Below are 12,367 nucleotides of genomic sequence, written 5' to 3'. Positions count from 1 at the left end.
AGCCCAGTCTCAGCTGCAGTTTTACATACTACCCTGATACAGGTCACTTGAGGCTTGGATCTAGTGTAAATTCTGGTCATGTGTCATTGAGCTGCGGAGTCTGGGCTGTGCCCTAAGGAAAGGGGCTTAAGTCTCCTTTAATGCCCTGGAAGAGTTTGGAGCTGCACCTGGGTTTAGTTAACTCTAGTGCAGATGCTGTACTGGAGGGTAGGGGGAGCTCCAGCAGGGGACGAAAATGAAGCCGATATCAATCTGGGAGCAACTGGGTGACTTTAATCGGAGAGAAAGGAACAGCGACAGGTTTTTGGAGATGGAATTTGCGCCAGATGCTTTCACTGAGGAAGTGGAGAAGCGGGCAGAGTTAAAGGGACTGCCTGTGTCTTCCTCAAGAGCAAGATCCTCTAAGACCCAGTGCAGGACCCTGTCCTGTGCCCCTCACCCAAGCAGGGAGGATGAGGAGTGGTTCACTGCAAAGGAGTGCAGCCCTAAGCCCTAGGGTGCTGTCCTCCGGGCCGGGCCCCGAGATGCACTGCAAAGCCGGCACTTGTGCCTTGAATGAATGCACGCTGAGTGGGGCGAGCCTGGCACGAGAAGATGAGCGCGCGCCGCGGTCGGAGCAGGGGAGGGCTGTGCCGGGGGCAGGGCTCGCCGGGTCGCAGCGGCCCTGCCTCCCGCCGGCCGCGATCCCAGCCCGGGGAGGAGCCGCGAGCGCCGCCCAGGGCGGGCACGGGCGCGGGATGGAGGCGGCGGCCGCGCTGTGCCTGGCGCTGGCGCTGGCGCAGCCCGCCCCGGGGAGCCGCCTGCAGCGCGGGGCAGCCGAGGTGAGTCGGGGTCGCCCCGGCGGCGGAGCCGGGCCGGCCGGGAGCCAGCGGGGCTCGCCTGCCGCCGGGTGGCGCCGGCCCCGGGCACCGCGCGGGGGACTCGCGTCCGGGCGTCCTTTGGCTTCGGTCCAGCCCGGGGCCCCGCACGGACCCGCCCGGGGGGCCGCCGGGTGAGCGGCTCGCTCCGCGGACGTGAGGGTGAGCCGTTCAAAAAAACCAACAAACCTTTTTTATTATTACTCTTCCTCTCGGGCTTTTCAGCCCTCGGGAGTTGCGTCTTTGAACACTTCTTCTCCAGCGGGAGCCAAAGAAGGGCTGATCCAGCAACTGGGTTGCTAACGAGACTTGGGCTTGCGTCCCTGCTCTGCCACGTGTTTCCCTCAGGGCCTTTGGCAAGTCACCTGATCTCGCTGCACCGCAGCCTCCTATCGGCAAACCAGCAGGACAGCAGTACAGTGTTCAGTGGGGCTGAGAGGATGCGTGCGCGAGCGGTTGTGAGGCGCTCCGATAGCGTGGCGACAGCAGGCTGGGTTAGAAACAGAGGTAGCTTTCATTTTTTTCAGCGTTCACTTCTTTTTAAATGAAAGCTGAAATTCTTGCCTAAACCTGGCTCCATCGGCTGGCCCTGAGGAAAGCACCAGACTTGCTGTTAAAATGGCATAAGTTGCCAACTTGGACTGCATTAACCAGGAGTGAGAAAATTGTTCATTGTGTTTTGTTTCCTGGCTTGTCTCTTGCTTTTTTTCAGAGTCCCAAATGAAAACTGTGGTAAAAAATAAGGCTTATCAAAGGGGTGGACAGTTATCTTGTCTGAAGGGCCACTTAACAAGTCTTGGCAAGCTGCTGAAGGATGCTCACACACAATCTTTTAGAAAATATCATTTCAACAAATCCTAGATGAAAAACAAATTGCATAGTAAAAATTAAATATCTACTAGAACATTTTGATTTTATTTAAAAATGTTTTTCCCTGACTTATTTTGAGTAATGTATATAGAAGAGATTGGATAACAGCTCAAAATGGTCTTACTCTTGTATGTAGTGGGGGGGCTCCTGGGTGCTAGGTCCCAGGGGCTGGCTGGGGTGGGGGGAGGAAGAGGGCAGAGGTGCAAACAGCAGAGTTCACCTGGGTGGTGGGGTCCACAGCTCCCCCCACATGGGAGTGAGCCTTGCCCGGGGCAGTCAGTGCTGCACTCCCGCCTCAACCCTAGCCATGCACAGCTTCCCAGTGGGGCTGCTCCCAGTGCTGCTGCAGTCACTCAAGAACTGCTTAGATCCCCCTGCCTGCAGCAGCTCCTCCTCCTGCCCCTGCTGCACTGCTCCAGGCAGGGATGAAACTTCAGGCAGGTGGCTTCTATCCCAGTGTGTGGGGCTTTTACTCCAGTTCCCATGGGGCTTTGGCTCCAGCTCCGAGCTGCCATCTACCCGCTTGACCACCCACAGGTTGCTGCTCATTGCACTGGGTGGGCAGAGTGGGTGGAAGGCAGCCAGGACCTGGAGCCCTGTGTGCTGGTGCAGGAGCTGCCCAGTTGCAACTTCCCATCCCCCTCCCTCTTCCCCTCCCTGCCAGCCTGGACCAGTGAGGAGGGGAGTAGAGTAGCACCTGGCTGGGTGCAGCTGTACTGGGAACAGCCCCACCAGGAAGCTGTGGGTGGGAGCACAGCCCTGGCTGCCCTGGGTGGGGCTTGGCTCCATGCATAGTGCCTTGGGAGCAGCCATGGACAAGATCCAGTCAACTGACAGGTGCCCCCCAGGGGCAGGATCCAATCAGTTGCAAGGCTCAGTCCAGCTGCTGGGCCATATTTTGCCCACCCCTGTGTAAACTTAAAAAATGTGAATATTGAGGATGACTCCTTCCCACTATCCAGATGGAGAAAGGGAGGGTTAGAATTTAGAGAGGATTAGGATAGGGGATATATTGCATGTCCTACTCCCGCATTGAAGAAACTAGACCACGCTTAGCTCTAGATTGGGAAAACAGTTAGGCACATTTCTAAATTGCTTCAGCCAGCAAGACTCAATTCAAACAAACGGCCCAGGCTGAAGTCCTGTTTGTCTTGCGGAGACTGAATCATGTACTTCATATTAAGCAAATGCTTCCCTGCTTCCTTGAATTTGGCTCTGTGCACAGCCCAATTGGCAAAATCCCTGTCAGCTTCCCAAAGGAGACCAATTAAAATAGGGAGAGGAACTGTTAGAAGGAAGTCTGACAAAAGGAGTGAAGTGTAGGCAAGTGGGGATAATGGGCAAGCTGGGGTATCACGGAGATTCTTTCATCTAGGGTTTATTTTTTTTCTCTCCCCCAATATCATGGTGGTATCGGACCTCTTGAATCTTCCCTCCCCACCCAGTGCAAGGCCTGTGCACTGATTTCAAATATGCCCTGTGTGTATTTTGTCTTTGCCAAGAAATGCTCCCAAGGGGGACATCCAGATGAGCACGCAGATATGTTTCCCTGAGGACAGATAGCAGCCGTATAAAGTTGTGCTGCTGCTCCTTGTTCTCGGGGAATGCCCGTGCGTGTGTACTACAGTATGTGGCAAGTTGCCCCTGGTGGGGTAGGGGAGCTGGAGCCAGCACCTGAGCTGGCCCCGCAGCCTTACCTGGGGTTGTAGGGGCCTTGGGGGGCTGCAGCCAAAGTGATCCAGCAGCAGGGAGTCTGGCTAGCAGCCAGCGTGGTTCTGGCTGGCCAAACTCCAGTTTCGGACAATGCACATTGCTGCCACATGCACCACCCTGCTTTTTTTAGGTGCTGGGATGGAGGGGTTTGCACCGGGATCTCCCAGTATCAACTCCCTCCCCCCAGCACTGCAAATCAGTAGTACGGAGAATGTCTGCATGTGCAGCACGTGAACGCTGCAGGCTTGTCTGGACTCACCCAAGCGTTCCTAAACCCTTGGTCTATTAGGTCTCCAGAACACGGGCTCTGTATGTGCAGAACGGATTGTGCCTGCGGTGGTGGGAGAGGATATTGCCTGCTTGTTTCTTATGAAGTGCTGGGGGTAGCCTGCCAGGCAGTGTGATGCATCTTGTGTTTCTCCTCCCTTGGTGTCCTGTGTGTGGCTTTAGTATAGCAACACAGGCTGAAGCAGCCTTTAAAGGAACTGAAGGCATAGGCACCTGGTGGAATAACTACATGCTTTTAACACGGCAAGAGGAGAGGATGCTGGTGTGAGAAGACTGGCAAGTTTTCCATCCTGAATGAGTAGTTTGTAGCAGAGGAAGAACAGCCTCATAGTTAAGTCAATGCCTTAGGTCTCCTGGCATGCAGGTCTGAACAGGGTGGTGTCCTTTCCTTTGGTCTTGCCTATGTGGATCAGAAGTTCCTTGGGATGGCAGCTCTCTCCTGTTACGTGCCAATACAGTACCTGACGAATAGGGAGGTCCCTGCACTTTTTGGTTGCAAACTATATGGCAATAAAACATTTCTATTTAAAAAAAAAAAAAAATTGGGTGCTGGAAAAGAATTGTTTCAGTCCAGCTCTGGTATAATTCCTACCTTACCAGGACCAGTGTTACAGCAGGGGATGAGAGGCAATTAGTCAGATGCTATACATTCCCCACAGGAAATGTCCTGTAATTGGAGGAGGAATAAAAGGTTCATTAGATTATAACTGCAAACAGGCACTGATGTGCCAATGAGTTCAAAAGATTTTAACATGTACCTCCATGCGTATAACAACAACCTAGTAATATGAGTCACAGATGCTAATTTGCAGTGGGAACAATCCTACTTTCTTTTCAATTCAGTCAGAACAATCATCACTTGTTGCAGAAAATAACTCTCAGGATTCAAATATGTGAAAGCTTCTGGAGCCAGGCAGATTTCACGTTCTTGTTAATAACAACAATAATAATTATTATTATTTTAATATTGACTTCTGAAGGCCAGAATTTTTCCCCTCCTTGATATCGCTTTAAAAGACAAAGATGTGCACAGCAGCTTCTGCAAACTGGTTTGTCAGGTATTCTGGTATCTGAGGTGAGGGACCATATTCTGTCCTCAGGCAAAACTTCCCTAAGGAGCTTGGTCTTTATCCTCAAGATTTTGAGAGAAATCACCACTGAGCTTACCAGTGTGGGGCCAGCTGGATTGGTCTCAAGAGTCAGGGGTTGCAGTCTCAGAGCAAACCAGAAGGGCTGCATTTATTTACAACAGCGCTCATTTTCCCAGCTCAGTGTTTGAGTGATAGCGTTTACAGTAAAAGGAGTCTGGAGTCAGAGAGATTAAGTCAGAAAGGAGGAAGGGGGAGGTGCTGCTCTGGTCTAGTACCCATGTCAAAGGGGAAATTTTGAAGTATTTCTGCTGTGAAATGTATTTGTATTGAAACAATAGAAATCAAATTGTGGTGGCACAGCAGAAAAGAATGGGACCTCAGTGACACTCAGCCCTGACATTCTGCACATGTTCACCTCTTCCTGGTGACTGTATTTTTATATTTTCTTTATTTTAATTTAATTTTTGGAGTGATTTCAGCTTCCCTTGTGGCTGCATTTGAAATTCAGATAATATCTTAAGTGACTTGTGTTTCAGCAGCAGGTAATATTTTAAGTACTTGTGTTCCAGTAGCATCTGTCATCTTTAACTGTGAAGCAATCCAGCTTTTCAGTAGGCAGTGGCCTTGAAGAACTGATCAATAAAACTACTTCGTCCACACCATCAGTAAATGTAGCATCCCCCTCCCCAGTCCCTGCCCTGATCAATTTAAAACCTGAAGAAATTTAAAATATACAGACACACTAGGTTATACCTAGGTTATAAGATCCATCTTTTTCAGTTGATCTAGCGCAACAATTCCCAAACCTTTTCCAGCCATTATTTACATTTGGGTAATTTCATCTGAGTCCATACATAATGTTACTACTTTTACTACTGTAAGCCTTACAGTTAACAAGGAATGGGATTATAGTGCCTCAGCTTCTCTGCAGTTCTGTCTCCAATGCCTGCTTTTACCTCATGGTACAAGTTAAACCCAGGGCATCTTATCCCTGAATGAAACTGGGCTAAATCAGCCTGGTTTAACTTAACTACCACTTATTGTGAGGTAAGAGTGGGCATGGGGGTAGATGTTGCAGAGCCACTGAGGTCCAGTGAATGGCTGCTCCTAGATAATTAAGGGCTTATTGTGTATTGGTGCCACTGAGCATTCAGACGCAATATGCAGCTTTGCATATGCAGTGCTCTGATCCAAAAGCAGTAGAGCTGGGTGTATGCAGCGCAAAGATAGGTGAGCTAAACTGGCAGCTCCACACAAATGCAGCTACAGTGTTTCTGGTTGGGGGGGTAATGTGGGCACAGAGTAACATGGCATGTCTGAGTGCATTGCTGCCTGGCACAGCATGATCATGCTCTACATGCCCTCCTGATCTAGTGTTAGCTGGTTAATTTCATGTAGGAGTGGATCTGAAGGAGGGACAGGTAAGGCAGGATGTTCTGTGGCCATCAGTTCATGAACAGTGTTCCATGTATGGGAAGGGTAAAGCTGTTTTTCATTTTAATCTGTGACTGTAACAGGTCTTGGTTAAGGAGTTTACTGTCTTCTCAGTGATGGAAGAAGCTAGTACTCTTCGTGGCAGTAATATGTCTGTGTGTGTGTCTGCGCTAAAGAAAAAACCCATGAGGAATCTTTCCAAGAGGTTATGAACACAAACAGGAATGCGGCTTGGGAGTGTGGGAAAGAAGACTGACATTTTTAAGATGGCTTTATATAACCAGATTTTTATACAGCAAGGGACCAGATGAGAATAACACAGTTAAAACGTGTCCTCTTGTCGCAGCCTTTAGCCATCCAAGGATGCTATGATCGTTTATAAAAACTCAGCAATCCTGGTAGTGTCCATGGAAAGCAGGTGTTGGCAATGGGGAAACAAAGGCACAGTAAGGACTTTTTTTCAGAGGGGCTGAGTCCAGAGGGGCATTTGAGATATTGTACCTTATAATTTTAAGCCCTGATCCTGTAAAGGGATTCTGCTAGTGTCAGGGCAACACTGCACTAGGTTAAGAATTCACCTGTGCATCTCCTTGTAGGACAGTGGGCATATCCCCTCTCCCCTCTCCAGAGGCGCAGGGGTGGATCCAGAGGGCTGCACTGATGCAATCACACCCCCTCAGTGGTGTAGCTCATCTAATGAGCTGGTGGCTGCCGACATCTGGGTCCCCTGCAGAGTCTGAGGTGTGGTTGGAGTTGTGGGCTGATGGGGGATACTCAGGGGGACCAAGCAGGAAGCACGTGAGGAAGAGGGGACCCAGCCACCACTGCTTCTGTCCCTATTTGATGGGGGATGGGGAAAGACACAGGCTGCTCCAGTTGGGGGCTGCAGGAAGTGGCTGCATGGGGTTCTGGGCTCAGCAGCAGGTGGGTCACTGTTCCTTGTCTCCTCCCCCATGTTACCCCCACACTGGCCTGGGAGGCTCCAGTGTTGGGGAGTAGCTACATGGGGTGCTGGGTTGAGTCAGGGAAGGTGGCAGTGGGGGTGGTCCCCCCCCCCGCCCCCAATCCAGCACCTGCTGTCAGCCAATGAGGGACATCTCGGGGGATTGAGCAAGGAATGGGTGCTGGAAGGGGGGGACCACCCACCTCCACTGCTGTCCTGAGCTGAGCCTGGCACACTGCAGGTGCTCACCAAAGCCTTTGACTGGAGCAGGACACAAGCTGCCCTGGTGCTCCCCTAGCCCTGGGTCACCCCAGAACAGCAGCAGCAGTGGGTGGGTCCCCACTTCTTACATCTAGATAAAATGGGAGGGGAGAGGAGGGGCCACTGACTGCTGCAGGTGATGAAGTGCCCAGAGTGGACTGGGAAGGTGGAAGGGAGGGGACTCCCCCAGTTATACCTGCTTCAGGCACTCAAAGTCCTCGGTAGCTGCTGTTGCAATGCATTCTGCCCACAGGGCTGTGTGCATGTGTATGGCTGCAGCCAACCTTGCAGTCCTGTACCCTCCTTTCAAAATTCTAGGTCTGCTCCTGCATAGTAGTCCTGAGTCTTTCACTGCACTGATTGGTAGCTCCAGTCTTGCAATAAGGAATGCAGTAGTTTAAGTACAGACCTAGGACTCACCTGCATTCACTCAAATGCCAGCCATCTTATCCACACAAAAACCCCAGCTTTCCTGTTACAAAATATAACCGAGCACACAATGCCCTGGCAGTGGGCTTGAGATGATTCAGATGTTGGTGTCTGGACTTGGAAGTATGGGGAAGTGGAGAAAAAAACTGAGATTCCTTGAGGATTTTTTAATAGTGCCAGGTGGGACTGGTATCCAGATGGAGAGGCTGAAGCATAAAGGACACGGCATCTGGTTGAAACTGACATTCAGCCGAGGCGGAGGGCAGTCCGGGTGTTTGGGATACAAATCAATTCTAAATCTGCCAGAAATCCATCTGTCTCAGGGTCAAAATCTGTAGCCTCTGACTGTCCTGATCCTGTTTCTGAGAAGAAGGGGGAGGGTGGTTTTAATTGTATGAGCTTCTTGGCTGTGTTCCACCCAGGACACTTGATGGTTTAGAGCAAGGTGTTTCCTCAGTTTAAGCCATCAGTGGGGATGTTTTTCAGAACAGTAACTGTAGTTACCCTTGAGAGCTGTAGGAAAGGACACGGATACAGTATCCATGACACTGCAGTCTCCTGCAGTGCAACCCCAGGCAGGACTTGGTTCAGAACTGGGTTGTCAGGCTGTTCTAACACAGGACAGCTATTCCCTATAAAAGTGTCCGGCAAAGTTCATCATCTTCACTGGGCTTTAGTGGAAAGCACTGCATTTTTAGAATTCTAGTTCAGTCTCTGATTCTTCCTTTGGGCTCAGGCAAGTCACTCCACTGCCCTGCCTCAGTTCCCCCATCAGCCAATTGAAGGCAGTGTGCATCGCCTCACAAAGGCACTCTTTACCTTCAGTGAACGATACTTTAACCCTGGAAGGGTTAAATTACCTTGGCCACCTTCGTTCCCTGCCTGCCTGCCTGCCTTGAGCCGCATGTGTAAGGCTATCCTCCTGTGCACATTAAGCCTCTTTCTGCCATGCTTTGACCTGCTGCCTGGGGTGCTGCCTGCCTTCCAAGTACAGCCCCCACTCCACACCAGCCAGAAGAATTTCTCCCTTGTTCTGCTGCATCCGTCTACTTCAGAGAGGGAGCTGGGCAGATTTTCCTTTACTGCTCAGCTCTTCATTTCCTGCTGTTTTTCATACCGTATGGAAATAGCATTTCCCCTTCTGTGGCTAAGGGGCAGGCAAATCCCTAAGGGAAATTCCCATTTCTTTGCAAGGCATTTAGTTACAGCCACTAGCTATGACTTTAATGAGGTTGGAGCATTTAGATTTAATCATGTTAAATCCTCCCCACTCCCAGTGTCTTTGGGATGGGAATTAAGAGCCCTGGAAAGTCCAGGGAGTGTATCATCTATTGGTTAGAGCTGGGAAGGCATTATGCGTAAAGATTTCTGCTGCAAAAACTTTGGCTTCTTCAGAATCTGATTGTTGCCATAGACAGCAGTACCAGAACTCATCCCTTCTGGCATAAGGCTTATGCTTCTGTTTTAGTAGCTCTCTGCAATTGGCTTATTGTCACCCCTATAAATAATAATTCCATATGTGGAGCATCCACAGTTTGCCACCTTGTTACTGGACAGAGATCTCTGGAGTTACAGAAAATCAAAATTCCTTTGCTGCTGTCACAACCCAAATATTGCAGCCTTGTGCCTGAGACTTTAAAAATTAAACTGACCAGAAACTAAAGAGAAATGGACTCATCTGTTTTGATTTTCAAAGCAAGTAAAACAAGGAATAGAATACATGTGGCATCATTCAGTAGTTATTCCAGAACATATGTATTTTCACACAGATGCACAGGAATAGCTAATCCCCTTAATTCATACCCACCAAACTTTCAAATGTAGACGAGCCCTGTGTGAATAAAAACTTAAATTAGATTTTTTTTAAATGAATGAGGTAGTATTCAAACCCAGATGAGAAAATATACTTAAGACATTTAAGCACAGCATGTGTTTAAAAAAATGTTTGTGAAGGGTTTTTAGACCTCATTAAAAATATGCTTTAATTCATTCTGTTGAGTGCTTTACAGAGTGCATTTATTTGCAATGAAGTAATAATTCAGAGTATTGAATAATAATGTCAAACACCTAAAGGAAGAGCTGGCAATACTTTAAATTCTGTAGAATAAATGCAAAGGCATCACAAAGACATTGTTCCTTGTTGATTAGTCTAGGTACTGAATCTCACTGAGCAAGATTGGCTTTTCTGATGATGGACCAGCCTCTGGCATGGCTGTGGCACTGAGATCTGGAGCCTGTCTCTGTTTTTCCTCATTTAGGGTGTTCCTGCAGGAATCTGAGCAGAAAAGCTGATAAGGAAAAGAAAGTGCCTGGGAGAACAGAGCTGGTACAGTGCTATGGGGTCACTGGATTTGCTGTTCTCTGAGTCTTGGCTAAAAGCTGAATTGAGTAGAACTGTACTCTCCTTTTGGCAACTATGAAATGGAAACTGCTTGGCTCTTACTGAAATAAGATGATCACAAAAAACAGTCCAAATAGTGGTTGGAACCAGGAGGGCTGCTTGCAATGAAATGAGATAGTGCTAATAAATTTAATGTCATGCACTTAAGGATGATAATGTAAAACCTAACTTCTTCTCCCTTGCATGTTGTAGCCTGAGTGCCTCACACCCTTAATGTATTTATTCTTTCAAGCAAGGTTCTTTGAGTAAATGTGATATCTTTTATTAGACCAACTAAATAGTTGGAAAAATTGTGCTTGACAAGCTTTCGGGCACAGATGCCCTTATTTGGGCATAGGGAAAGTCTGTATTTATTTTTGCAACACCTTTGTGAGGGAGAGTGCTGCTATTTTCTAGGTGGGGAGCAGAGGCAGAGAGAGAAGGTCTTACCTGCACATTATTTTTGGTGCTACAATCATGCTGATACAGTTAAATGGCAGAAACACCCTGGAGGGGAATCTTGCTCTTTTAAAAGGGTTTATACTAATTTAGCGTAATATGATTCAGCAAAGTAAAATCAACTCTGCTGTAGGACTCTGCCTGCACCAAGGCCTTTGCTGGCTGTGAGAGAACCCACACCCTTAGCTGACAACAGGCACGTCCAGACGAGCATTGCCGTGCAGTATGTGGCACTGCAAACACATCTGCAGCACCATGTCCGCTCTCATCTGTATGCAGCCAATGAGGCTAGGAAGACTTAAGTGTAGGCTGGGCCTAAACGCCCAAGGCATTTAGGTGCTTAACTCCTGCTTAGTCAGCAAAATTCCCAAGTGAAATCATTGGAAAATGAAGTGCTTCTATACCTATTTGGGTCTGATCCAAATCACTTGCCCAAGGCCATGTATATGGAATAGCTGGCAAAACAGGGAATTGAACCCAGGATTTTGATCCCATTACCCATCTGTGATTAGACCATCCTTTCTGATTTAGAACAGCTGAGTTGAAGGACAATGAGAAAGATACTAGTACTGGAGAATATGACCTCTGAGGAGAGCTGCTCAGTGAATTGAGTTATAGGGTGAGAAGAAGGTATAAGCACCTCTGAGGGTAAATACAGATTCCTTGTTCACCCTATGTGTAGTAGAAAGAGCTGTGGGCCAATTGCAGTGGGGCAAAGAGTTCAGAGAAGACCTCCAAAGACCGGAGGAAACCATTTAGAACTGGAGAAGGGAGTGGGCTTGCAAAAGGTGTTTTAGATGACTATGGTTTGACCCTGGTCCCAAAAAATTGTCGGATCTCCCATTAGCTCTATCAGCGCAGGTTATAACTCAGTTAGTAGCAAGAAGTGTGATTTACCTACCAAGAACATGGTAGTTACAGCTGAAGAGGTTTTTAAATCAGGGCCCGTAAGTGGAAATATGCTCCCATCACTGCTGGAGTCAGACTGTATCACTGATTCAGTTCCTGCTTCTGACATTTCTCTTAACTAGAATGAGGAAAGCAAACTGCTCCATTTCTCTTTGGTTTTTAGTTGGTTTCATTCCCATTCTCAGGCTATAGCAGGATACTGCAGGGGGCAAGTTTGTTTTTCAAATAAAACTTTCCATCCAGATGGGAAAATATTTCCTGGGAATATTTCTGTTGTTTTTGGGTTGTGTAAAATGCTAGGGTCATTGCACTTAAAAGAAGACACTTACATTTGTATCAGGTAGCAGCTGACAACATTCCTTTGTTTGTTTAAATTTAATTATTTAAAATTTAATAATAATTAAAGAGCACTCCTGATTGGCACAATAAAGCCGCATGCTTGCTCTATTCAAGAACATGCTCAGCTCCTTTGCCAGAAGAGGCATCATGCTGTCTCAACAGATTTCTCCTGAGACCTAATCCAACCCCTGCTAAAGGCTCCTGCAAGTTTTTCTGTCCACTTCATTGGGAACAAAATAAAGTTCAGAGAGCTCAGAGCTTTCCTCTTTCCCCTGATGCTTTGACCCACTTCAGTAAGCGTGGTAAATTTTGACCACAGTCTGCATCATGTTAGCACATGATTGTCTGAGACGCACCTAGCAGTATTTCCTCCCTGATCTCCATCACATCCTGG

The 12,367-nt window shown here is 48.2% G+C and overlaps 1 protein-coding gene across 2 annotated transcripts in view; it reads left to right on the top strand.

The window, feature by feature from the left end:
- Window positions 1-328: 328 nt before the first annotated feature.
- Window positions 329-12,367, top strand: part of MMP28 (matrix metallopeptidase 28) — a 31,263-nt gene continuing 19,224 nt past the window's right edge. The window contains exon 1 of one of the 2 annotated variants that reach the window (XM_090025981.1): window positions 329-821. In XM_090025981.1, coding sequence (XP_089882107.1) covers window positions 453-821 — 369 coding nt within the window. In that variant the 5' untranslated portion in view covers window positions 329-452. The remainder of the gene's footprint in view (window positions 822-12,367) is intronic. The other variant, XM_090025980.1, reaches the window with a different exon arrangement.

This window comes from Crocodylus siamensis, chromosome 13 (genome assembly GCF_052110815.1).
Source record: "Crocodylus siamensis isolate JL-2025a chromosome 13, ASM5211081v1, whole genome shotgun sequence".
In the NCBI taxonomy this organism is placed as follows: Eukaryota; Metazoa; Chordata; order Crocodylia; family Crocodylidae; genus Crocodylus; species Crocodylus siamensis.
Note: the sequence above shows the minus strand (reverse complement) of the source record. Positions and strands in the feature narration are given on the sequence as shown.